Here is a 26,764-nt window from a genome sequence, read left to right as displayed (position 1 = left end):
CGAAGACCCAACCTCCAGGACAAGTCCTCCGCCCAGGACCTGCGCCCCCACCCCCACCCCCCCGCGGGCCCCACCCCCTCCCGCAGGCAACCAGGCTGGGGCAGGACCCACCCCACTGCTCTGAGAAAAAGCAAGCCCCGCCCCCCTCCCTCAAGCCTCAGGGGTTTCATTTTAAGCAAAAAGTAAGGAGTGGCAAAGAAGCAAAAAGGAGACAAACCTCCGGCAAGAACCGAACTCCCGGAGAAGGCTGGCTCTTCCAGCCACGCAGTGTGCAAATCCAGGGGACTTTGGTGGGGCAGAATAATAAATCGTTATTGTTTTGTGCTTCACTCTCCCAAGCTCTCCTGGGAAAAGTGCTCAAGGTGTCATCTTGGATTTCAACCTGGCCTTGACCCCCCAAACTGGAGCTGAACAAAGTTGAAGGATCCCTGACTCCCTCCTTCCCCCACTCCCCGCCAAAAGTGGACAAAGAGAGGCGGAAGTGGAGGGAAGGGGCAGCCTGACTCTGGCCGTGCTAATTAGGCACCTACTGTATGCTGAGAAGACCCAGCAGGCTCCTCTCACGCCACCAGCCCGCCAGCCTACCGAGGAGCGCGGTGCAGTCCCTGACCATCCCCTCTAAACCCGGCCAATGGAGGGAGGCCCTGCGCCCGGGGCTGGCGCCCCACCTGCAGAAGGCACCACTAGTCAGGGCCAGTCCGGCCTCAACTGCCGCTGGACGCACTCGGTCTCCAAGGCAACGCAGAGGGGCGGGAGCCCCGCTGGCCCCGCCCTCACTTTCTTTCCGAGGAGGGAGGGGATGATGGCCCGCAGCCGCCGGAGCGCCCCACTGGGAGTGGGGAAACTGTTAGGAAGTATTCCCTCCAAGCCCGTTTCTCCTCACAGCAAGGGGGCGCCCCGGCGCTGTCAGGAGCGTCCAGAGCAGTACACTGAATGTTCTGAAAACTGTAGGAGACCTGAGATGTAACTCCGAGCCACGGCAGTCAAGAAAATCCACCCTGTCTTCTTTACTTGATTAAAACCAACCTCTGCTGGCAAGCAGCACAGTGCTTGGCTGTAAGATGCAGAAAGCATCTCTAAATAAGGCCAGCTCTTTCTCAGATTACAGCTCTTTCTCAGATTACGAGATTGAAGGGCTCAGAATTCAGGCATCAGGCTTGTATGGCATTACAATGAAAAGACTAATTTCTAGGACTCTTGAGTTCCATTCATCCTCCCACCACTGCCACATAACCCTGCTAAAATATGGCTCTGACCTACTCTCTCTCCTGCTCAAAAGTCCCTCATCAACTCTGCAGCCCCTGCAAAATCCAACTCAGTCTTAGATGACCACAGAGGCCCCCCCCCCCCATCTGGTTCCCACCCTGACTCTCCCTGCTTTAGCAAACTCTCCACTCCTCCTGCATATGCCCCTGCCCCCCTGCCCTTCCTCATCCTGCTCTTCTGCTGGGATCCTTCTCTTTCCACAATCCCAGACCCAGCCAGCCTTCCACTATCAGTAACAATTATCCCAACCACTCATTTGCCTCAGCCCCTATAACCTCTCCTCTCTCTGGATGTTGATTGCAGTCAAATACAGGAGTTCAGGACCTCTAGAGTAGGCGTTTCCTGAAGGGCAGGTACGCCTTATTAATTTTGACTTAGCGGCAGTTGCTCTTAGCACAGTGTCTTGCACATGATTCAGACACAATGAATGCTCCCTGGGTAAACGCATGAATACCTAGAATGTCCTCATCTGACACTCCTAGAGTTTGTCTCTTTCCCACACACCCAGCCATAGTCCTATGTGGCCAGACCTGAAAATACTTGTGGTTGACAGTGAACCTGGCTTGAGGGTTTCCTATGTTTTGTGAGGTACTCAACTCCCCCAGAAAAATCCCTCTCCTCGGCAGGGATCTCTGCTCCAATTGCTAGTAAATGCTCCCTATGACAACTTCCTAGAACAAGTGATCATTCCATCCAGACTAACTTCAGAAGTTAATTAACAGTGAATAGAGAACACTTTTATTCCCCTTCTTTGGTCATGGATTTTATTACCAAAGTGAAATATTGTAAAAAAGATTGGACTAATTTTAACTGGAAAAAGAGAAAGTGTAGGTAACCAAGGGAAGGGGTAAAAAAAAAAAAGAAAAAAAAAAAAGAAATGTGCAGGAATTATTTGCAGTCATTCATACCACTGTTTATGCCATGCTGGCTTGAAACTTATACACCAGAAACAGTGCTTTCCCCATCCAGATGTTTTCTGGGTTCTAGTGTCTAGCACATCTATAATCAGGGGTTCTTTTTTTTCTAGATATTTGGATACAAATGTGTAGGTATGGATACATCATGTGTCGTGTTTTGTTCTGAGTAAGCAACACACTTATTGTATAAAGTAGGAAAAAAAATCCATGGAGAACATAAAAATAACCCATGGTCTTAACACTGAGAATTTGCCTCCCTTAGCTCCTGAGTCTGGGCCTTTGTGTTTGAGTTTGGATCAAACATGGGAATTTGTGTTTGGATTTTGGATGGCATTTGCATTGCCCTCCCAACTCTGCAATGTGATAACCAGCTAGAGATCATCTGGTTAGTCCCTCTCATGTTAGAGGTGGGCTGGAGGTGAGAGACAGGGAATGGTCTTTAGTGGAGTCCTTAGTGGAGCCAAGCCTTTAGACTCTTTTTCTGCACCTCACCATCATATCTTCCCCCTCAGTCTTCATCTAGAAAATGTCTCTTGACTAGAGTCTCATCCTTTTCCTTCCTCTTCCGCTGGTCATTGTCTATCTTCCCCACAGTCCATAGAACGGAGACCAGTAAGGACCGACAAGAGCTAATATTTATGGAGAGGATTTAATCCCCTCATAACTATGCTCAGGGTAGCATAATAAGCCTATTTTCCACATGAAGGAACTGAAGCTCAGAGAGTTAGTAACTTGGCCAAGATCTCCAAGATAGGAAGGGGTTAGATCCAGGATATGAATCGAGTTCATGTAATTCCAAAATCTTGAACCAAACACTATGCCATCTGGCCTTGCTACCAAATGGGAAAAAAAAATTCTGGATCAAACTGATTGGATCTGTGTGTTGAAGCATAGCATACATACTGAAGAGTATGGAAATCATAAGTGTATACAGCTTAATAAATTACCCAAAGGGAACACACTTGGTAACCAGTACCCCCAAGAAATAGAACATTACCAACTCTCCAGGAGCCTCCCTCATGTACTCACCCCAAGTCACTGCCCTCTTTTCCCCAAGGATAACACATATTTTAACTTCTGAATTAGTTTTGCTTGTTTTTGAACTTTATCTAAATGGAATCATACAGAATATACTCCTTTATGTCAGACTTCTTTCATTATGTTTGTAAAGTTCCAAACATTTTTTAATGTGGCTGTGAGTTCATTTTGATCTCTGTATAGCATCCCATTATTTTAAAATGCCCCATTTTATTTATCCTTTCTATTATAGATGCACATTTGGGTTGTTTCCAGTTAGAAAATTACCAAATAATGCTGCTCTGACCATTCTTTTGAATGGTGAACATATGCAGGCATTTCTACTGGGTATTTACCTAAGAGTGGAAATTTAGGGTCATAGAGAGTATGCATAAGTCCGTCTTTTTTTATCAAGTGTATTTATTTTGAGAGAGAAAGAGAGAGAAAGCACAAGTGGGGGAGAGGCAGAGAGAGACGAGACAGTGAGAATCCCAAGCAGGTTCTGCACCAGCCCAATGCAGAGCCCAATGCAGCACAGAGCCCAATGCAGGGCTTGAGCCCACGAACTGTGAGATCATGACCTGAGCTGAAGGCAGGCACTTAACCAACTGAGCCACCCAGGCGTCCTTGTGTAAGTCCATCTTTAGCAGATACTACAAAAGAGTTTTTGAAAGTGGTTGTATGCGTTTACACCATGGCAACGTATGAGAGTTCCAGTTGTTCACTTCCTCATCAACATTTGGCGTTGTTAGCCTACCTGGGGGGCTCAGTCAGTCAAGCGTCCGACTTCAGCTCAGGTCATGTTCTCATGGTTCGTGGGTTTGAGCCCCACGTGGGGCTCTGTGCTGACAGCTCGGAGCCTGGAGCCTGCTTCGGATTCTGTGTCTCCCTCTCTCTCTACCCCTCCCCCCCCCACCCTCAGAAATAAATACACATTAAAGAAAACATTGGCATTGTTAACATTTTTTATTGTAGCCATTTTGGTGTATGTGTAGTGGTGTTTCATTGTGGTTTTCATTTGCATTTTCCTGATGAGTAATGAGGTTGTGTAATCTTTTATATACTTTTTGGCCATTCGGTTATCTTACTGTGAAATATCTGGTCAAATCTTTTGCCCATTTTTTTTTTCTGTGGATTGTCTCTCTTATTAATTGATGTGAGTTAGTTACATATCTTATCTGATGCTTTTTTCCAGATAAACATATGACAAGTGTTTATTCCCATTCTGTTCTTGCCTTTTTACTCTCTTTTGACAAAGAGAAGTTCTTAATATTAATAAGGTCCAATTTATTAATTTTTGCCTTTATTCTTAGTGTAATTTATGTCCTAAGAAACCTGTGCTTGCCCCAAGGTCATGAAAATATTCCCCTATATTATCTACTACAAATGTTGCTGTTTTAAACTTACACATTTAGTGGTGCCTGGTTGGCTTAGTCAGTTAAGCGTCAGACTTCGGCTCAGGTCATGATCTTGTGGTTGATGAGTTCGGGCCCCACATCTGGCTCTCTGCTGACAGCTCAGAGCCTGGAGCCTGTTTTGGATTCTGTGTCACCCTCGCTCCCTGCCTCTCCCCCACTTGCGCTCTGTCTCTCTCTCAAAAATAAATAAAACATTTAAATTAAAAAAATAAATAAACTTACACATTTAGATTTAAAACCCACCTGGAATTGATTTTGTTTACGATGGAAGGTAAGAATCAAGATTCATTGTGTTCCCATATGGGTAACCAGTGACCCTGGGCCATTTACTGAGAAGACTATCTTCCGCCCATTGTTCTGCGTGCCTCTTTTGTTACATACAAAGTGTTCGTATGTATGGGTCTCAGTTGGACTCTGTCTATTGCTCCTTCTGTCTGTCCTCGCACTATTATAGCTCACTGCCCTGATTACTGTTGCTTTATCCTAAGGCTTACCATCTGGTAGCGTAAGCCCTCCAAGTTTGTTCTTCTTTATGATTGTCTTGACTATTCTTGGCCATTTTTATTTCTATGGAAATTTTGAAATCATGTAGTTAATGTCCACCAGATATCTGCTGACATACTTTATTGTGATTGTATGAATCTATAGATCAGTTTAGGGGAGTAGCGACATCTTAACAATACATAGAAAAACAAGCAAACAAACACACCAGGCAAAAAACACCACCAAACCAACCAAAAAAAAAAAAAAAAAAAAAAAAAAAAAATCCTAACAAAAGAAGAGAGAAATGATAAACTGGGAATAACTATCTGCAATTCGTATTACAAAGGGGCTCACATCCCTAATACCTAAAGAGTTCCTAGAAATTGATAAGAGAGGGGCGCCTGGATGGCGCAGTCGGTTAAGCGTCCGACTTCAGCCAGGTCACGATCTCGCGGTCCGTGAGTTCGAGCCCCGCGTCGGGCTCTGGGCTGATGGCTCAGAGCCTGGAGCCTGTTTCGGATTCTGTGTCTCCCTCTCTCTCTCTGCCCCTCCCCCGTTCATGCTCTGTCTCTCTCTGTCCCAAAAATAAATAAACGTTGAAAAAAAAAAAAAAAAAAGGAATTGATAAGAGAAATAACAGACACACAGTGAAAAATGTGGCAAAAGACATGAAGCCACCGTTTATAGAAAAAGAAACATAAATAGCCTTCACTATATGAAAATGTGCTCAGGCTCAGTCATAATGTGACAAAATTGTGAAAAATTTGACAAATACATTCTAAAGCTGAAGGGGAAAAATAGAAAAGGAATTCTTGCCTCTCCAGGCTCTTCAGGCCCACCAGGTCCAACACCCTGTGGACCGACCTGACTGTATTGGGAGCACCCACAGGGCTCCAGAGGACTCAGGGTGCTCAGAGGTGGCAGGCAGGTGTACAAAGAACTCACCTGAGCAGAGCCGTGGGTCCAGTGAGCATGGTGTGCAGGGAGGCGGGAATGCCAGATCCTCAGGAGCTTCTGCTCACTGTATGCCATTTGCCCGCTGAAGAAGACGTGGGGAGAAGTTTCCAGGCGGGTAGTCCTCTCTCCATAGGAGCAGGGTGGGTGAGAGGAATCTCCCAGAGGACTGGCATTGCCCCCTCTTTCAGCTGGGACCTTTTGGGAGGCAGCAAACCTCAGGGACAGGGATTGAGCTGGGGGTGGGGCCTCTAAGCCTCCCTAGAAACTTAGGCCACCAGTTCTGCTTCGGGCCTCTTCAATGTCAGAGATTGGGTTGAGCCAAATTGGAGATTTTTGAGTGCTTACTTTGTAGCAACAAATTGTATGTCCAGTTGGAACCCAAACTGGTCAAAATAATGCTGTTAGAAGAACTGAGAATGGAGACCCCAGGTGACCACCATGAAGGCTCCCCTCCCCAGGCCCATGGAGCCCTTTGAGCTCAGACGAGCCCAGTGGAAATGCTCATGCAGACAGTTTTGATCTTCTGGGTTCTCAAATAAAAAGTATTTATGCTCACACCCTTCCCATCAATCCCTCAAATTTTCCTTCCTTCTTTTCCTTCTCCTCCCCTCAGGAAGAACTCCTGAAAATTTCAAAAACTTTGTAGCAAGACAACTCATTGAGCAGGGAGGCTACTTATCAAGGTAGAGTGGAGGCTGGAAGTCTGGAAAGAAGGAAAGGGTGAGTGGGGGGAGGGTTACCGGACAGGGTGTGGTTTTATTTCTCACTTAAAATCTTTGAAAAATTCCAGTCTTGTTTACATTAACAGAAAGAAGGATCTGTTTGGTCCATGAGCAGGTGAGGAACACTTTGCAGGGCAGACGGCCCTGGTCATAGGATACAATGGTGGCAGCTGGGCTGTTCCACGAGGGGGTGCTGAGCTGGCAGAATTAGCAGATGTCTGGCTTCCATGGGGTCCATCCTGCTGGCACTTAGCTTCCTCCAGGCTGTTGGGGATCAGTGGGGGTTTCTTTCTTCCCTAAATAAGCCCGGCCTGTCCTCAGGAAGCCAGGGCCCTGCTGCTCCTCCAGTACTCACTCCATCTCCAAGAGGAGGGCACCCTGCCTGCACCAGGGTGGGCGCTGCAGGGGAATCCCATGGGCCAGGTGGACAAATAGACGCCTAGCCTTAGGTGCAAATGGCTGGGCCAGGGACAGATATGTGTGCCTTCTGTGACTTCCTACTTTGCCCCTCAAGCATCAGTGCTAATCAGTCACAGTCAGGAGACTCATCTGGGTGTCTAGTTGGCCATGACATATGTCCCAGATACCTTATAAGAGTTTGGGGGAACCAATGGATTCTTAGAGGATCCTTCCTGAATGGAAGTCAGAAGCTTCAAAAAGAGGAAACAAGGTGCTACCACCCCGTGCCCCAATTGCTCTCTACTCTGTCAGTCAGAGATGGCACCTCAGCAGTCCCCTTCTGAGTGGATGAAGAACACTGCTGTGGAGAGGAATGTCCTGAGGGGTACCTTGGGGAGGTGAAGCCTTTGGCCTGGCCTTGGGCCCAGCCTGGGTGGTAGAGACTCCAGTGGGCTGGAGCAGGCAGGGGCTACTCAGCCAAGTCCCCAAGACCCTTGTCCCTCTTCATCCATGGCTTGGCTGGGCTGGGGGCCTGGACACACATTGAGAGCCCAGAGGACAGGACTTGGTCAGCGGTGGGGCTGGGTTGGGGTAAAGGCAGCTCTAGGGCAGGACCTCTGGCTGGAAATGGGAGCTGCCTCTCTGTAGACCTCTAAGAAAATCACTGCCCCTCTTCGGGCCTCTGTCTCCTCATCTGGAAAATGGAGGGTGATGATCCCGTGGTGCAGGCCTCACAGGGTGGTGATAAGGTTGAAGGGAGGAAAGGAATGGGTTGGAGGTGTGAGAGGAGAATAATAATGATGATAGTAATATGATATTGAGTCCTCTGGAGACCCTGTGAGGTAGGTGGAGTTCTCGCATTCTTCAGATGAGGAAACAGACTCAGGGAGGCCAGGCCACAGGCCCAAGGCCACGTATTGGGCGAGTACTGGAGCTAGGATTGTTCTAGAATCAGAACACACTAGAGGACAGAGTAGCACTGGTAGCCACTGACTTAGGTCAGTTGTCCAGGGTGTGAGGTTAGGGGATCTTGGAAGAAATGGGGTGAGGAGACAATGGCCTCACTGACCTTGTCCTTGACCCTGGCAGGAGGCATCTCCAAGTTTGCCACCCTGGAGATGATCCCCCAGAGAGTCAAGAAGAGACAGCAGCAGAAGACAAGTATGCCTGTGGAGAAGGGGCTCTAAGGTCAGAGGGGAGGGGGCTCTTCCCTCCCAAACAGAGCTCTCCACACCCAGAGGAGGGGCCTTCCCCCTCCAGCTTTGCCTCCTGTGGTCAGTGCCAAAAATCCTCCATTACAAGTGACCAGGACCCAGGACCACACACCCTGTGTTTGCGAAAAGCAGGCCCTGAGAGGTGATTAGTAGGAGTCTGGTGTTCTTGGAGGGCGGGGGGAGGAGAACTGAGGAACCCTGGGGTGGAAGCTTGAAGGTGAGGAGTTTTCAGAGTAGGGTTCCAGGGGACCCTGAGAGCCAGTGCTCATCCCCACTCCCACCCTGATGGCACAGGGTGTGTTCCCCTTCCTTGGCACGTTTCTCGCTGACCTGGGGATGCTGGACACTGCGATGCAGGATTATCTGGAGGTGAGAGAACCCGGGGCGGGGCAGCACGGCCAGGAGGCCAGGATCCGGGTGGGGGGCGGGGGGGGGGGCGTGGGTGGGTGTTGGGAGGAGAGAGCCCCCTGCTGAGTCCAGAGGTCACAGCTCCTGGCAAACCTCTCTGGCACTGGAGCATCCTGCTCCTCTTAGGGATGACCAGGCCGAAGAAGTTGCCTGTCCCGGTCACCCAGGCTGGGGGAGCAGCAGAGCTTCCCCACTGCAAAGCTGTGGGAGGTTTCGTGGGAGTGGGACCTCTCCTTCAGGAGGTGCCCACAGAGGGGAGGGAGATGTAGGGTTCCTCCAAGTCACTTCCTGCCTGAGGCCTAAGTCTCCCTGTCTGTCGTCAGAGTGGGTTGGGCTAGAGGGTCCCTGAGCTTCAGCTCTCTCGCACCCGTTCTCCCAGCCCAGAGCCTGGCCTAGGTCCCACGCCTGTTTTCTGTGCATGCCCTGCCCTCTGGAGGACCTCGGCGGTAGTGCAGCGTGAGATGGGGCGGAGAAGGGAGGCTAGTTGTGGGCTTGAGGGTCCCCCTTTTTTAAATTACATTTATCTTTTATTTTTATTTATATTTATTTTATTCATTATTTATTTTTATTTGTCTTTATTATTTATTATTTTGTTTATTTTTTAAATTAAATTTAAATTAAATTTATTGTCAAATTGGTTTCCATACAATGCCCAGTGCTCATCCCATTGAGGGCTCTTTCTGATGGCTCCTGGCTGTCTGCCTCTCAGAGGAATCTGATCAACTTCCATAAAAACAATGAGGTGAGCAGCTGTGGGAAGGGGGGAGGGAGGGGCATCAGAGCTCCTCCCCCCCGCAGGAGGGAGAGTTTGATAACAGACCAGTGGGAGACCCATCCAACTTTGTGAGGAGGGGCTATTTATGCCCATCTCAGAGAATAGATAGGACCTGGATGGAATTGGAGGGTTTCCCTGTGTACAAAGACCCGGGAACCAGCCTCCTGCCTCTCTCCTTGACCACACATTGTCCAGGAAGCACCGCCCTGCTCTGGCCCTGTCTGCATCTGTCCTTCCCTCTGGCCCCAGGAATGCAAAGTAATGCAGCTGCTCCCTGTGGCTGCAAATCATTACAGCCTTGAGCCTGAGGGGCAGTTTGAGGTGAGACCAGGCAGGAGTGAGCAAGAGCAGGTACAGACTCTCCCTGGTCTCTCTCTTGTGGCTGGCTGCAGAGAGCCTTTGGCCGTGACTCCCTTGCTGACCACAGGCCCTGTTGCCTGGGGACTAATGGGGCGCCTGGACTACACCTGCGGGGTGGGCACTGGAAGGGACATCTGACCGTGGCTCCTGGTGGGCTCACGGGTGAGCCTGTCCTGTAGCTACAACTTGTCCTGCTGGGGGAGCTCCTGTCCTATTTGGCCAGCAGAAAATTCAAGGCCAAAAAGAACCGGTCATCAATAAGCTCAAGGATGAGTGAGCACCCAGGCTTGGCAGTAGCTGAATCCTGGGGGCTTAAGGTCAAACTTCAGACTAAGCGTGGTCTTGGGGAGTGAAATTCCAGCTCCACTATCGACCAGCCCTGTGCCTGGGACAATTCACCTTAGGTTTCCGAGACTTAGTTTCCTCATCTGTGAAATGGGTGATGCTGATTGATCACTCGTGTGGCAGGGACAAATAGGGTACTGTTGACTAAGCATTTAGCGCAGTGCCCAGAGCACAGTGCAGTGAGGGCAGGGTGGGGAGGGTGGGCCATGGCCATGGGGGACGTCCCTCTCTTCCAGCCAGCCACCAAGCCCCCAACAGAGCCCAGTACCAGCAGCAGATCACACCCCAGAGGCCAGCTCAAGTGAGACCTCTTCCTCAACACCTGGGACCCTCGGAGTGCATTAGGTCAGCTATCCCATCTGAGGTGCAGAACATTGTGAGCCCTTTCTGGGGCTCCCCGGGGGACCAGAATAAGAGGAGGTGACCCTGCTTCATCTCCCTCTTTGTTCTTCCCCAAGGCCTATTTCCCCGTTATGGAGGGGTGTATCTATTTGTAGCAAATAGTAAATGCTGGATTTGAATATTACCTTAAAATCCTCTTTTTTTTTTTTTTTTTTACAGCCTGAGAATTAAGGTTTGGGTCTTTCACTTCCCATGCTAATATAAATGAGATACTGACTTTCACATTCCTCCATGAACTAAGAAATCCTGCAGGGTCACCAGCTTATTGTATGTGGGAGAACGGAGATGGGCCAGGCCCCTTCCCTCACTACTGAAGGAGGCCCCAAATCCCACTTCTGCAGAGGACATGTCATTTCAGTATCCCTAACCTGGGCCAGGAGCAGAGACAGCCCCTCAGAACTCCTGGGAGTCCAGAGGTTGAAGGTACCTCCATAGGCATTAGCAACAACCACGGAAGCTGGGTGTCTAGAAATAACACTTACCAGGCCCCTTTCTGCCCCAGGACGGTGGCTGCCTTCCTACAGCTTTGAAGGAAGAGGAAACATTCTCTGCTTTTCCTGTTGACGTTTCTTTTGGCCACATATTAGGAACTGTCGTTTTCTAGTTCCGTCTCTGGAATTATTACATCAGTACTATGTAGAGGAATAATGTAAAGAAATCAAACATGTGTGGAAAGGACAAGACCAGAGAAAGAGAATTTGCCAGTTGATGAGGTCCCAGGACTTTCCATCCTCCGTCTCCCTGTAGGGGCTCCGTGTTTCCTCTTTACCTACATGAGAATCCTCCTGGGATCCTTGTCCGTGACCTCCACACTCTTCCTGCTTGCTTCGTGTCCAGGGGCAAGATTTGTGAGGCACCTTTCAAGGCTACAGCTGGGCCTCATTCCATCAACATTTATGCCACCTATAAAGTAGGATTTCCAGCATTCCTGTACCTCTTTATACAATTCTTTTAAAGACGGACATTCCCTAGAGGCCCCAGCCTGTCAGGTACATCGTGGCCACTCCTCCCTGGTGGGGACCTGATGGGTCACGGATGACTGCTGACTTTCCAGGCGTAGGGTCCATATATGTGGCCACGGGAAGATCCCCACACTCTCCCTTGCTAGCCAAGATGCCTTCTGAGGCCAAGTCTACTAGTAGGTCTAGAAGCAAATAGGGCCGATGAGTGTAGATCCTGGGGGAAATCAGCACTAATTTGCAAGGCAACTACCTCAGGGGAGACCATCACAGGCTCCTTTCTTCATGCAGCTGAGAGCATAGTGACGTGAACAGACATTAATCACATCATCACGAAGTGAAACAATGAAAATGACAATAACTGATATTTATTCAGTTTAGGATGTATCAGGCACTAACTTAGGAGTGTTTGCATGTATTAACTCATTTTATCCTCAAAATAATTTTGGGTGTTGCAGGTATTGGTTTTTTTTTGTTTTTTTTTTTGTTTTTTTTTTTTTTTGAGAGAGAGAAAGCGAGCAGGGGAGAGGGGCAAAGGGAGAGGGAGAGAGAATCCCAGGTAGGCTCCATGCTCAGTGCAGAGTCTGATGCAGGGCTCCATCCCACGACCCTGGGACCATGACCTGAGCCAACGCTCAGGTTGGACGCACAACCAACTGACCCACCGAGTTGCCCAGGTATTGCCCTTTTCATTCGTAAGGAAAAAGCAGCACAGAAAGGCAAAGGGGTTTAGCTGGTGTTACACAGCTGGAAGTGGTCACGTGGGGATCCCGACACGCCAGTCACAGTTTTCTCAGTTTCTGAAAGCAGAGTGACAAAGTCTAGTCGCAAAGGTTAAATTAAAAGAGATGAGTCTGGCAGACACGTCTAGCAATAGGACTAGGTTTACAGTAGATGCTTAATGTGATTACTGAACTTCAATGGCTCTGGGACTCATGAGGTGGATGGGGACTTCCCTCACCCTGTTGGTATGTCCTCCTGGCACTTGCACAAGCTGCGTGACTTTGGTCACTTTGTACAAGCCCTGAACCATCAGAGACCTTACACGAGGGTATGAAGACTCAGGGTGAGGACTGGGCCCTCTGCACACAGAGAAATGTCCAGGCCTCCCAGCCTGGCGTCTGAGCCTCCCTAGGTGGTCTATCCCACCCCTGATTCCCTGCACTGCAAACACGAGAGGCCTCCCCTCCTCCAACATGCCTGGGGCTCTCCTGCTCCCACTCCTTTGCTCTGTTGTCCTCCAAGGAGAATGCCTGCACACCCCCATCTCTGCCTCCGCAGGTAGGCAGCTTTCCTGGGGGATCCCCTCCTCGTCAGATGTGCATATCTTCTTTGTGCCCAAGACCCAGGTCAGTTCTGATCTGTTCCTCATCCCAGTGGCCATGGCAGGAAGAGCCCAATGTGTGCCTGCTCACACTACCAGATTAGAGGCTGGGGCCTCTCCCACCACCAGGAGGCCTGGAAAGTGGGGGAGCAATGAGGATCCTATTGGATTAAGGCCACATTGTCTCCCAGAGAACAACTATGTCCAATAGTTAAACTCTCCTGGTATAGATAGCCATTTTACCACATTCTTCATTGACACAAAGTTCTGCCCTGTGGTCAAACTGTCCATATGGAACTCCCCAAGGCTGCCTCCTAACCATGGATAGTGGAAATCATTGAGAAAAGATTGTTCAACAGAAATTCTCTTTAGTTCTTGATCTTTTTACCAGGGGAGTGAATTATTGGGGCTGAGACTTCATGGTTCAGCCCAGGTGCCATCCATGAGTGTCTGGTGCTGTATGCAGTGGACAGTGACTGTGCATCCTGTCACAATGCAGGGGACAGCAGCTGGGTAGCCTGGGTCCTCTCTGGAGCAGTCATCCTGGAATGGCCTTATAGCAAGGTCGGAGGTCACTGTCAGCTCTCTGAGCCCATCAAAAGAATCTGGGTAAACTCCCGGGAGCTATGACCTGGTCTTGATTTTCTGAGCATGACTAGTTTGGGATTGTTGACCAGGGTCTGTAGCAGAAGCCACCGCGTCCTGGATCTGGCTGAGACTCGGGGACCTGGGAGAGAATCAGAGCAGACAGACCTGGAGGACAGGGCTTGTCTCTGTCCTTCTCAGAGGCTATTGGAGAAGCTGACTGGTAGGTGTGAGATGTGGGAGAAGGAGCTGGACCAGGACCCCTGGGGACATGAGGGTGGCAGAAGGGACATGAGTTTGTCCCAGAGCCGGATATCCGTTGGATATAGCTGGATATAGTTGGGAACAGTGATGAACTTAATCCAGACTGGTGCCCACAAAACATGACTAATTGGTGGGCTTCCCAGCAGAAGGCAGAGCAGAGCAGTAGGGGTGGAGGGGTGGAGTAGACGGTTATAGAGCCTTGAGGAGGCAGGTGTTGGGGGCCAGAAGCACTTGTGGTAAGCAAAACTGAGCCCCATCTTGGAGAGCATCTGTTCTGAACCCTGGGATATGGGCGGGGTCTCAAACAAATGGAATAGTGAACTCAGACAGTGGAACTAGAGCTCATTTCTGGGAACAAGGGAGGAGCCCACTTAGAAGGACAAGGACACCAGACCTCAGGGGTCCCGTGGCCAGGCTGGCTGAAGACTAAGCCTCCTGCTTTCTCAGGTCAAAGGTCTCCCAGGGCAGGGAGTATGGAGGAAGGGGGGGCAGGGAAAGGGGAAGCTGGAACATCTCAGGGATCCCAGAGAAGCCTTAGGGTACTTGTTCCCTATTGTCCAACCCCAACATGGGTTCAGACAGAGCCTTACCTGCTGACTGATTTAGGCACCAGTATTTGATGGCCTGCTGCAGCCTCCGCTCCCTGTGCCCTGTGATCAGGATGTTACAAAAGCTGACGAGCACAGGGTTGGTATGATAATGATCCACATAGAGCATGCCAATCCAGGCGCTGAACCCTGAAACCCAGAAGGCAAGTCAGGCCATGCAGTATGCCCTGTGTCCCAGGATGCCCGAGCTTGTGCTCTTGATGATGTGGCTGCAATGCCACTTTGTTCCTATATGGTGCCCATGTTCTCACTGAGAACCTAGAAAACTAGGTCGGAAGAGCAGGAAGGGTTCTTAAGATAGCATTCTAATCCAACCATGTTATGGAGAATGTGAAGCTCAAAGCAGAAGGAGAGCTGTGGCTGATACGGAGAGGCTGTCAGTCCTACAATGAATGGACGAGTGAATGACTGGACACAGGTCAGAAATAAGACAAAAGCTACTTTCGCTCTACAGAAATGGCTTGATTTTAGACTATTTCAACTGAACAGACCGTTTTCTTAACTAAGTTAGGTTTCCAACTAATGACACACCAGTCATTCCGAGATGTGTTCTTTCTCAAAATTTTCAGAGCTGTGCATTCATATTTACATTCTGACTGTTCAGATGGAATTTCTAGTACTTCTTACTGCTCTCCATGATATCTTGAAGGTCTGTCAAATATGCAGCAATTTACTTGCCTGAATTCTCTTCTGACCATTAGGATGAATGTGTTTTTCTTTTTCTTTAAGTTTATTTATTTATTTTGAGAGAGAGAGAGAGAGAGAGCAAGCTAGGTAGAGGGGTAGAGAGAGAATCCCAAGCAGGCCCCGCACTGTCAGCATGGAGCCTGATGCAGGGCTCGATCTTATGAACCATGAGATCATGACCTGAGCCGAAATCAAGAGTTGGACGCTTAACCGACTGAGCCACCCTGGAGCCCCCTGAATGTTTTTTGCTACTCAGCTTTATAGCCTCCATGAGAAGCTGAGCTCTGAGGCAAAGAGTGTGAAGTCCAGGCCTCTGGTACCCAGCCTGCAGGCACCACAAAGGTACAAGACTAGTCCCCTCCACCTGACTCAATGCGTGGCCTCAGGGACCGGCCACTTACCCATGTCTGCACCCTCATAGCCATTCTGCATGATGGTCCTGTCGATGCGGGCAATCAGCCACGTGCCCAGGATGCAGCTGATGAGCAGCCTGGAGAGGCAGGCGCCCAGGCCCAGGAGCACGTTGTAGAAGAACAGAAAGTAGTTGAAGTTGTGGAAGGCTTTCCTGCAAATGGAAGCAGGCAGACGGGCAGCACCGTTTCAGTATGAGGAAGTGGCTAGCAGGCTGGTTCAGCGCCCCATGCCTGTGATCAAATCCTGCTGCTCCCATCTCCCAGCCCTGTGACCTTGTGCTGTAACTGGGAGCTGACTGTCCCCAGCACACAGCACTGCTGTGAGGACTGGCTCAGACAGCACATAGAAGGCGCTGAGCCCAGTGCAGGACAAACGTCAGTGGAGACGGTGATGTTTCATGGGATCCTTGGGTTTTGAGGTTTCCTGTATGACAAGGAATCTCATGTGGCTACAGCTGGCTTTGTGGTTACAGCAGAGTTGTGGCTTTCCCACTGTCTGTTGTAACAGTGACCTGCCCCCAGCTGGAACTGTTCCAAGACCTCCAGAGGAAACTTTTCAAGTGACCACTTGACCATGCAGTTTCCTGTTGCCTATGGGATAAAGCCCAAACTCTGCATGCTGGATTTCTGGGCCATCTCTGAGAAGGGCCTTTCTGGGATCATCACTTTGTGCCTCCTCTCTGCCCCTCACCACCTATGGTGACCACTGCATGGTCACCATATTGGATTCTTATGGTTCTCTCAGCACATCTTGCCCTTTTATGGCTTCCTACCTTCATCTGTGCAGTGAGGGCTGCTGCCCATGCCCTCTCCTCAGCTCTTCCCATAGGAATCCCACCACCCTACTGACCTCAGCTCAAACTCCCCACCTGCAGCTGAATGAACCACCCCGTCTCTCTTTCTCCATTCCCTGTGCTGCTCTTTTGAGCCTTTCACACCGTCTGGAGTGTACTGGGGCCACGTGACTGTGTCTGCTGGCTCCTGTGGACCGTGAGCTTCTGCAGGCAGGTCACGTAGGAATATCTCTTTATCTCCAGTGGCCCTGTTGTTTCCTCCCCAAGTGAATGGCTTCAAATGAATGAGTTCCAAAGGATCACCATGGGCCAGGTACTGTTGTTCTAAGTTCATATTTTAACACATCTCATTCTCGGAATACCTCTGTGAGGAGTGTGCAATTATTTGTAACATGAGGAAACTGAGGTTCGTAGGTATTCAGTAAGGTCACATAAGGTCACACAGTTTATAAGGGGTGGAGCCAGGATTTGGACCCAGGCGGTTTGGTTCCAGAGCCCACTCCTGAGCCACGGCCCCTCACCCTCTCAGAGAGGGCACTGTGCCCCCAGGAACCTGCCATGGGTGAAGAGGAAGAAAGGAGAGACTGCTGAAGCCAAGGCCCCCAAGCCCCATTTCCTTCTTTGCCCTCACCTGTTGTTGAGAGCCAAGGGCTTCTGCTTGTCAGCCGTGCTCATCTTTGGCTGCAGGAAGAAGCTGGTGGCGATCCATACCTGCAGGATCATGAGACCCAGGACGACGGATATGGTGAGGCTGAAACACAGGGCGAGACTGTTGCAGCACCTGCTCTGTGCTTGATGCACACCCGCTGTCCGTTGAGAAAACGGAGGCTCACAAAGGGGAGGTGACTTTCTCAAAGTCACACAGGTCGTTTGGCTCCATACTAGAATTCCAGGATTTAATTATATCCCTTTGTCCATGAGTGGCAGCTGGGATGCGTGTTTAACAGCATGGGAATCAAAGAAAAGCATGAAGTTTTTAAAGCGCTCATGGAGGCCCTGAAAGTGGACGGGCAGGCTCTGCCCAGCCTCCCACATAGCTTTGGGGGAGTGTGGAACCAAGGAGCTCAGAGCGGGGAGGTCCCCGGAGAGTGCCACATCCTGTGTTTGCACACTGCCTGAGCAGCAGTGTGGGTGGCAGTTAAATGGGGCCTTGGCTTCAGATCGCTAGCTCCCAACCCTGCCTCTTCCCCTCCTTGGACAAATCGCTTAGGCTTCTGTGCCTCTGTTTCCTTGTCTGACAAATGGGTGTTAATATGAGGCCCAGCCTTTAAAGGGTTCTTAAGAGAAAAGATGCACAGTGAATTATCAGTTACGTCGGCCTTCACTCTTGTCTTCCATATGGGATAAACTGAGGCTCAGAGAAGTAATTTACCCAAGGTCACACAGCTGATCTAAAACCTGAACTCAGATTCCCTCTATAGTGTCCGAACTCCCTTGTCACCTCCCTGAACTTTAACCTTCCCAGCTATACAATGGATATGTGTGTGTCCCCCCCAGACACAACTGTGAGCACCCCACTGAACAGTGAGAATGGAAATGTCTTATGAACTGTAAGGCTCCCATTGTGATGAGTCGCTATTTTGGCCCATCCTTGGGTCTGAGCTGAGAGTGTCGGTCCAGGAATGGGTGAGAGCCCAACAGCAGCTTCGAGGCTACACCAGTGCCTAGGCCCTGGGCAATGACAGAGAGCCCACCCTGCACTTACGTCCCGATGCCCAGTCCTTGGAGCATCTCCAGGCCCTGGTTGTGGACGACAGGCAACACCAGGCTGTACATGATCATCAGGCCACACAGGCTCTGTACCACGTGGATGATGAGGTAGCCTGTGGACCAAGGGAACCCACGGTCATTCAAGGCCCTTCGCGACCCAGTCATGACTTCCTGCAGAGCCCCTCTATCTTCCTCCCACCAAAGGTCCTGGCATTTTTGCTTATGCAGCTTCTTCTGCCTGGCACGACCTCCCTTTTCCTCCCGCTCACCTGCGGCTCGCCCTGCAGTTCAAATGTCAACTCCACTAGAAAGCATTTGTGTCCTGCCTGGGAGAGTCACTTGCTCCTCTAAGTCACCACCACCTTTGTCATTTCTGCCCCATGGGCTTCGGGCAGGTAGTAATGATAGCTTTGTGAGTGTGGGATTCTTCCTCCTTCCTGAAGGAAGGTGGGTGATTCCCTTTACCCATACCTACCCCCCACCTCCTTCTTCCTCACCTCTCTTCTCTCTCCCCACAGCCAGGACCCCATAGGTGCCCAGGGAATGGGTCACATGATGACACTTACCCCACAGAATATAGGCTATTTGCCAGCCAGAGTACCTTGCAATGGCCACCTGAGATTTAAAAAGGAAAAGGGGTCTCATAGGGGTGAAAACACTGATTACCTCCAATATACGGGTCCAGAATCTCTGCCTCATTTGAGGTTCACCCACCAACATACCAGGGCAGATGCCATGACTGTCATTGTTTTACAGATGAAGAAACCAAGGGCCAGATGGGGATAGTGACTATCCTGGGTCACCCAGCAGCAGAGTATACTAGAATTGAGGACTCTGGATGCCCAGTGCAGGGCTGTCCCTCCCCCCGGATGCTGCCCCTGCCTAAGAGGCAGGAGAGCAGGACTTGGCCACTTAGTCTCAGAGCAGAGACAGGCCTCTATAGACTTACCACACTCTTCGACGAGGAAGGATGATGGAACTTCAAAGGGAGAAAGTGTTTATTTCCTGCCCACAGCCTCTTCATGTGCTTTCTAGAGAAAAAGTGGGGAATCAGTGATGCTCATAACCACAGCTCCTTATGTACTTAGAGCTCAACAGATGCCAACAGAAAAGCCTGCAGAGGGAGATAGAAGCCAGCTCAGCTTCCTTGTATTGACCGCGGCTCGTGGGACAGTCCTCACTAGCCTTAAAAATATTTTTAAAATACGTTTTGGGCACCTGGGTGGCTCAGTTGGTTGAGAGTCCGACTCTTGAGTTTGGCTCAGGTCATGATCCCACGGTTCTGGGATCGAGCCCTATGTCAGGCTCTGCACTGAACGTGGAGCCTGTTCAAGATTCTTTCCCTCCCTCTGCTCCTCCCCAGTTTGTGTGCGTGTGTGCGCTTTCTCTCTTAAAGTATACAAAAATAAAATAAAATACATTTTAAACTGAGATATAATTGACATATAACACTCCATTAGTTTCAGGTGTACAACATAATGATCCCATATTTGTGCATGTTGAAAAATGGTCACCACAGGAGTCTAGTTAACATCCATCACCTCACATAGTTACAAGTTTTTTTCTTGTGATTAGAACTTTTAAGATCTACTCTTAGCGACTACCAAATATGCAATATGGTGCTGTTAACTATAGTCATCATGCTGTAGAGTACCTCCCCGTGACATTTATTTTATAACCGGAAGCTTGTACCTTTTGATTCCCTTCACCCACCCCCACCCCCTATCCCCACCTCTGAAAACCTCAAATCTGTTCTTTGTATCTATAGCTTGGGTTTTTGTTTTGTTTTGTTTCAGATTCCACATATAAGTGAGATCATACAGTATTTGTCTTTCTCTGACTTCACTAAGCATAATGCCTTCAAGTTCCAACCATGTTGCTGCAAATGGCAAGATTGCACTCATTTTTCTGGCTGAATAGTATACCAGTGTGTGTGTGTGTGTGTGTGTGTGTGTGTGTGTGTGTGATACGTCTTCTTTGTCCATTCATCCGTCAAAGGACACTTAGGTTGTTTCTATATCTTGAATATTGAAAATAATGTTGCAATAAACGTGGGTGCAAATATCTTTTCTAAATACTGTTTTTGTTTTCTTCAGATAAATACCCAGAAATGGAGTTGCTAGATCATATGTAGTTCTATTTTTACATTTTTGAAGAACTTCATACTGTTTTCCACAGTGGCTGCACCAACTTCCATTCCTACCAATAGTGCATGAGAGTTCCTTTTTTTCCACATCCTCGCCAACACTTGTTATTTCTTGTCTTTTAGGTACTATCCATTCCAACAGGTGTGAAGTGATACCTCACCATGGTCTTGACATGATTTCCCTGACGATTTAAAAATCTTAATATTATATAGTTCCCAAATCTCAATGGTGACTGAATGTGATAGTTGAGTCTCTGTGTGGCTTTTATTTTCTTCAATTTGCTCTATTACTTTTTCTGTGACGTGTATGTATTACTCATGTAATAATATTTCAAAATAGGTAAAAATGGAAAACTGTTTTTAATGATAGACCCACCTTATAGCAACATCAAGGAAACGGAGAAGCCCAGCCCCCAAGCAAACCTCTGCATGCTTTCCCCACGTGCTGGTCTCGGCCTGGCCCTCGGCACGAAGATTAGGTTGGCACTGGTTATGTTCACAACCCCCACTTACATCTGTGTCCCACTTTTCCTCTAACATTCTATATCCAGCGTTTTCCAGGAGGTTTTGCAACATTATAATCACTAAATTGGCAAGACTTAGTATGAAATAAAGAATGTAAATATCTCATTAATAGTTTGTATATTTATTACACAATGAAATGATGGTTGGGGGTTATGTTGGGTTAAATAAAATATGTTATTAAATTATTTTCATCTCCTTTTTTACTTTTTACTCATGTCTATTAGAAAATTCAAAATTGCATCTGTGGTTTTTATTATGTTTCGGCTCGGCAACACTGGAGTAGAGTATGCCATCAGGAATACAAACACACAGATATATTTGCATGGTGCATAGGAAATTTCTGGGGGGAAACAGAAAATGAATAACGTTTAGCTCTGGGGCAACAAACTTGAGTCTGAATGACTTCAGACTTCCTTTACACTAAATATTTTTTATAACATTTTTTAAAAGAGGCTGTATATAGGTTGTAATAATTCTAAGAAAAATAAAAATACTGGCACAGTGCTAGTGCTGTCCACTTGAAGGACTTTCTTATCCACTATCTCCTTTGCCCCATGGTCCTGTAAAGCAGACAGGGCAGGGATCATCATTCCTCTGTGACAGGTGTGGGAAGGAGGGGCCAGCCTGGACACCAGAGAAGCCTCCCCACCACAGAAGCCATCTCTTCCCTGGGCCCTCTACCATGTCAGTGCAGCCAGCTCTAAAAGGTGTCTGTGACTGGCTGTGGTCCAATGTCTCACTAACCGTCTCCTAGGCACTTGCAGGTCAATGAAGGGAGGAGCAGACATATCCTTGCATCAGGCAGGGAAGGGGAGAGAAGCAGTGTCCAGCCCACCCATGGGGTCTGGGGAGAAGAAAGCAGAGAGAGGGAGCAAGCTAGGGCTGTGATGGAGAGCTGGGGCCTCTTTGTGCCAAGATGCAATCTGCCAGAGACCCACCCTTGGTGCAGCCAGATGGGGAGGATGTAAAGGCAGGATGCTTTGGAGGGGTAGGAGTTGGCCCTGGGCCTCCTGTGACTGCATATGAGTTGCAGCCTGAGGTGGAGGGAAGAAGGAACTGAGAGACAGAGAGGAGGGATGGCAGATACTGCTGTCTGCAGTGGAGTGCTCACTACATACTGAAGGCCATCCCCTCCTCCTGCTCTGCTCTTCTAGAGACTGATGCACCTGGTGCCCTTGACCCGATCTCCTTTGATGTATCCTTGAGCCAGATGCACCTGCTGGGAACCCAGTGTGTTTAGTCCTGGAGAGCGGGGCAGGCCTGACACCCAATAGGGATGCTGAGTGTAGCAGAAGTGACAAGACCTCTCAGGACATGGCCAGCTGCTAACGGCTTGGGTGAGTTATTTTGTTGAGTCTCAGCCTTCTCAGTTGTAAAAACAGAGCTGAAACTACCTCTCACGGTTGTAGTAAAAATCAAAAGATTCTAAGCACAATATCAAGCTTATGGTAGAAGCTCAAATCAATAGTGTTTTCGTTTTGGGTTTTGTTTTATTACCGATCAATGAGGCTGTTCCTGGACCATGTACACCTTCCTGGTTCCAATTTGGGTACTGCTGTCACTGCTCCGGAATTTTTAGAAAAGTACTGGCTGAAGACACACAAATGACTCCCAGAGTCCTCTTACCTGTAACAGGCCAGTATGTGGAACAGATAGCTCACACACGTAAGGGAGGCGGGCAAGATGGTCACCAGCCAGACTCCTGAAGTAGAAAAAGAGACATGAGAGGCCTGAGAAGATGAACCAGAAACAGTATTTTCAAAATGCGGAAGCTCACACAGAAAGGGTTGTGTAAATAAAGTTTGTTTATATTTCTGGTTCATTTCAGACACACACACCCTTGATATCCTTTACTTCCCGCACAAGCCTCTCCTTGGGTATTAATATTTTCCATCTACAGTGAGTACGGGGAAGAGAAAATTAGGGAGTATACACATCGTAGTTCCCTTCCATTCTTGTAAAACCATTGATAGTTGATTTCGATTGGCCACCACTAGTAAAGAGCAACCATGTACAAGGATAACTGGAATCAAGAGGTCTTGAATGTTCTTTCATCCCATCATCCTGTGGAGAATCTCCACGGACATTACTCACAGTTTTTAATAGGTTGTATCTAATGTGCTTTCATTGTGATCCTGTGTGCTTATGAGAAAGGGATGGAGAAACAGGAAAGAGAGACGATTTGAAGGTATGAAAGCTTCTGGACAAGCTGTTTCTCAGTCAGTCCAATCAAAGCATTTTAAAAAATCCAACACCCCTTTTATCCTTAACCTGATAAAAAGCATCTGCAAAAAAACCCACAGCTAACATCATACTTAACAGCGAAAGACTGACTGCTTTCCCCCTAAGTTCAGGAATAAGAAAATCAACGTCCACTTTTGCCAATTCTATCTACATTATACTGGAGGGTCTAGCCGAGGCAATTCGGCAAGAAAATGCAGCCAGACTGCAAAGGAAGAAATAAAACTATCTCTATTCACCGGTGACTTTTTCTTATATTTAAGAATCCTAAGTAGTAAACAAACAACCAAAAATATTCAAGCCCATTAATAAATGAGTTCACTAAGGCTTCAGGAAGCAAGACAAATATGTAAAAATCAATTGTATTTCTGTACCCTAACAATGCACAATGTGAAAATGAAGAAAACAACTGCATTTGCACTAGTGTCAGAGGATAAAATACTTAAGAATAAGTTTAGCAGAAGTATATAACTCATACACTGAAAACTACAAGACTGTTGAAAGAAATTAAAGAAGACTTAGATTAATGGAAAGACACACCACTTTCATGTATTGGATCTTCTTTGGTAACACGGAAATGCTCCCTAAATTGATCTAAAGATTCAACCCAACCCCTGTTAAAATTCCAATGAAATTTTTGCAAAAATTGATAAGCTAATCCTATAATTCGTATAAAAATGAAGGGACCCAGAATAGGCAATACCATCTTGAAAAAGAAGAAGGAAATTTCAAGACTCACACTTCTTGATTTCAAACTCACTACAAAGCTACAGTAATGAAGTGTGGTATTGCCATACAGATAGACAAACAGATCAATGTAATAAACTGATAATCCAGAAGTAAACCTTCATTGTCAATGCATTTTCAAGAAGGATGAAGAGGCAATTCAGTGGGGGAAAAGAATATGCTTTTCAACAAATGGCACAGGGGCAACTGATATTCACATGCAAAACAATGAAGCTAGAACCTTACCTCACAGCATAGACAAAAATTAACTCAAAATAGATCACAGGCTTAAACGTAAAAGCTAAAATTATACAAGTCTCAGAAGAAAATATGAGAATAAATCTTTGTAGACTTCAAGTTAGGTAATGTTGTCTTAGATACATACAAGTGATAAAAGAAAAATGAATATGTTGGACTCCATCAAAGTTAAAAACATTTGTGTTTCAAAAGACACCATCAAGAAAGTGAAAAAGCAACTCGCAGAATGGGAAAAAATATTTTCAAATTGTATCTCTCTTATGGGATTTATGTATAATATAAAGGACCCTTACAGATCAATAATCAATAAATAATTCAATTTAAAAGTAGGCAATGGGGGTGTCTGGGTGGCTCAGTCGATTGAGTGTTCAACTTCAGCTCAGGTCAAGATCTCATGGTTTGCAAGTTCGAGCCCCACGTCAGGTTCTGTGCTGACAGCTCAGAGCCTGCAGCCTACTTCCAATTCTGTGCCTTCTCTCTCTCTGCCCTTCCCATGCTCATGCTTTATCTCTTTCTGTCTTTCTCTGTTTCTGTCTCTCTCAAAAATAAATAAACATTAAAAAAATTAAAAGTAGGCAACAAATCTCCATGGACATTACTCACAGAAGATGTACAAATGGCCAATAAATACATGAAAGGATTCTCAATATCATTAGCTATCAGGGAAATGAAAACCTAAACCACAAAAAGATGTCATTTCAGACTTATTAGATGGCTGTAATAAAAAAGACATATAGCTTAGCGCCTGGATGGCTCAATCGGTTAAGTACCCAACTCTTGATTTTGACTCAGGTCATTATTTCACTGTTGGTGAGATTGAGCCCTGCACAGGACTCTGTGCTGACAGTGAGGAGCCTGCTTGGGATTCTCTCTCTCTCTCTCTCTCTCTCTCTCTCTCTTGCTCTCTGCCCCGCCCCTGCTTGTGCTCTCTCTCTCTCTCAAAATAAATAAAAACTTAAAAAGAAAGACACATACCAACAAGCGTTGGTGAAGATATGGAGGGAATTGGACCCCTGATGGTGGTGGGAATACACAGTGATGCAGCTGCTTTTGAAAATAGTCTGGCAATTCCTTGATAGGTTAAACATAGTTACCATATAACCCAGAATTCCACTCTTAGGTACACGCCCAAGATATATGAAAATATATGAAAAACTTGAAGATGAATGTTCATAGCAATATTACTCATGATAGCCAGAAAGTTGAAACAACCCAAATTTCCATAAACTAATGAATGAATAAGTACAATGTGGTATATTCATATAACAGAATAAAATTCAGCAATAAAGAATAGGGGCACCTAGGTGGCTCAGTCAGTTGAGCATCCGACTCTTGATTTCGGCTCAGGTTATGATCTTGCCATTCGTGAGTTAGAGCCCTACATCAGGCTCTGGGCTGACAGCACAGAGCCTGCTTAGGATTCTCTTTCCCTCTCTCTCTCTTTCTCAAAATAAATAAATAAACTTAAATATTATTTTTAAAGTCCAGCAATAAAGAATAATGAAATTGGGACACATGCTATGACATAGATAAACTTTATAAACATTGGCTATGTGAGAGAAATCAATGAAGAAAGACCACATATTATATGATTCCATTTATATAAGAAGTCCAGAATAGCCAAATCCACAGAGCCAGAAAACAGTGGTAATCTAGGGCTGGGAGAGTTAAAGGGAAATGGGGAGTGATTACAAATGGTCATGATTTCTTTTTAGGGTGATGGAAATATTCTAAATTTGATGTAGTGATGGTTGTGCAATGGTGATGGTTGAGAATATACTAAACCCACTGAATTGTACTTTCTTTTCTTTTTGTTTTTTTAATGCTTATTTTGTTTTTGAGAGAGAGAGAGAAAGAGAGACAGAGCATGAGTGGGGGTGGGGCAGAGAGAGAAGAGACACAGAATGAGAAGCAGGCTCCAGACCCTGAACTGTCAGCACAGAGTCCCGAATTCACAGACTGCAAGGTCATGACCTGAGCCAAAGTCAGATGCTTAACTGACTGAGCCATCCAGGTGCCTTAAAAAAATTTTTTTTAATGTTTATTTTATTTTTGAGAGAGAGGCAGACAGACAGACAGACAGAGCATGAGCAGGGGAGGGGCAGAGAGAGAGGGAGACACAGAATCTGAAGCAGGCTCCGGGCTCTGAGCTGTCAGCACAGAGCCTGACACAGTGCTCGAACTTGAGAACTGTGAGACCATGACCTGAGCTGAAGTCAGACACTTAACCGACTGAGTCACTTAGGTTTCCCTGAATTGTATTTTAAATGGATGAATTGTATGGTGTGTTAACTGAATCTTCAAAAAGTTCTCTTAAAAAGAAGGAAAAGAAACTGATTTTCATTCCTTTCAAGTTTCAAATATGTCTCCATCCCAGAAATCACTAGGATTAGGCAACAGCTATATCCCAAACCTCAATCAATACAAAGGAAGCTGGTAAACCACCAAGTGTCACCCCTGGGGGGTGCAGAGATCCTTGAAGGAAAGGATTAGAGGAGTCTGGCCACAAGGAGAGTGAGTGCAGACTCCCTCCAGCCAGCGGCAAGAACATGACTGCACACCTTTAATTTAATGCCTTTATCTTCCCAAAGATGAAGCATGTTCAGCTTGAAGTCTCTCCTGGCCAGAGGGCAGCTGTTTTAAAGCTGGAAAAAATCAAGACAGAGTGATTTTTATATTTTGATTCTCAAAGTATCTAAACATGTGAGCAAATCCATGAAAGAGCGGGTAAACCATGAATGAATAAGATGATACAGTTACTACAGTTCACTCAGAGCAAGTAACTGAAGTTGGCATTAGAAACTTGCTCAGGGGTGCCTGGATGGCTCAGTCAGCGGAGCG

At 47.3% G+C, this 26,764-nt stretch overlaps 2 protein-coding genes across 6 annotated transcripts in view; both read right to left on the bottom strand.

Annotated features, from left to right (window-relative positions):
* CCDC180 (coiled-coil domain containing 180) overlaps positions 1-662 on the bottom strand; it is a 64,592-nt gene extending 63,930 nt beyond the window's left edge. For both annotated transcript variants that reach the window (XM_045468441.1, XM_045468442.1), the window contains exon 1: positions 218-662. The gene's annotated coding sequence lies outside the window, so the exon portion shown is untranslated. The remainder of the gene's footprint in view (positions 1-217) is intronic.
* Positions 663-12,315: 11,653 nt separating this feature from the next.
* LOC123592900 (stimulated by retinoic acid gene 6 protein-like) overlaps positions 12,316-26,764 on the bottom strand; it is a 63,582-nt gene continuing 49,133 nt past the window's right edge. For 3 of the 4 annotated variants that reach the window (XM_045468332.1, XM_045468333.1, XM_045468335.1), the window contains 8 exons: positions 22,325-22,400; positions 18,977-19,058; positions 18,594-18,642; positions 18,023-18,140; positions 16,949-17,068; positions 15,512-15,675; positions 14,406-14,552; positions 12,316-13,693 (listed from right to left, as the gene is read on the bottom strand). In XM_045468332.1, coding sequence (XP_045324288.1) covers positions 13,545-13,693; positions 14,406-14,552; positions 15,512-15,675; positions 16,949-17,068; positions 18,023-18,140; positions 18,594-18,642; positions 18,977-19,058; positions 22,325-22,400 — 905 coding nt within the window. In that variant the 3' untranslated portion in view covers positions 12,316-13,544. The remainder of the gene's footprint in view (positions 13,694-14,405; positions 14,553-15,511; positions 15,676-16,948; positions 17,069-18,022; positions 18,141-18,593; positions 18,643-18,976; positions 19,059-22,324; positions 22,401-26,764) is intronic. The other variant, XM_045468334.1, reaches the window with a different exon arrangement.

Source organism: Leopardus geoffroyi, chromosome D4 (assembly GCF_018350155.1).
Source record: "Leopardus geoffroyi isolate Oge1 chromosome D4, O.geoffroyi_Oge1_pat1.0, whole genome shotgun sequence".
Taxonomy (NCBI): domain Eukaryota; kingdom Metazoa; phylum Chordata; class Mammalia; order Carnivora; family Felidae; genus Leopardus; species Leopardus geoffroyi.
Note: the sequence above shows the minus strand (reverse complement) of the source record. Positions and strands in the feature narration are given on the sequence as shown.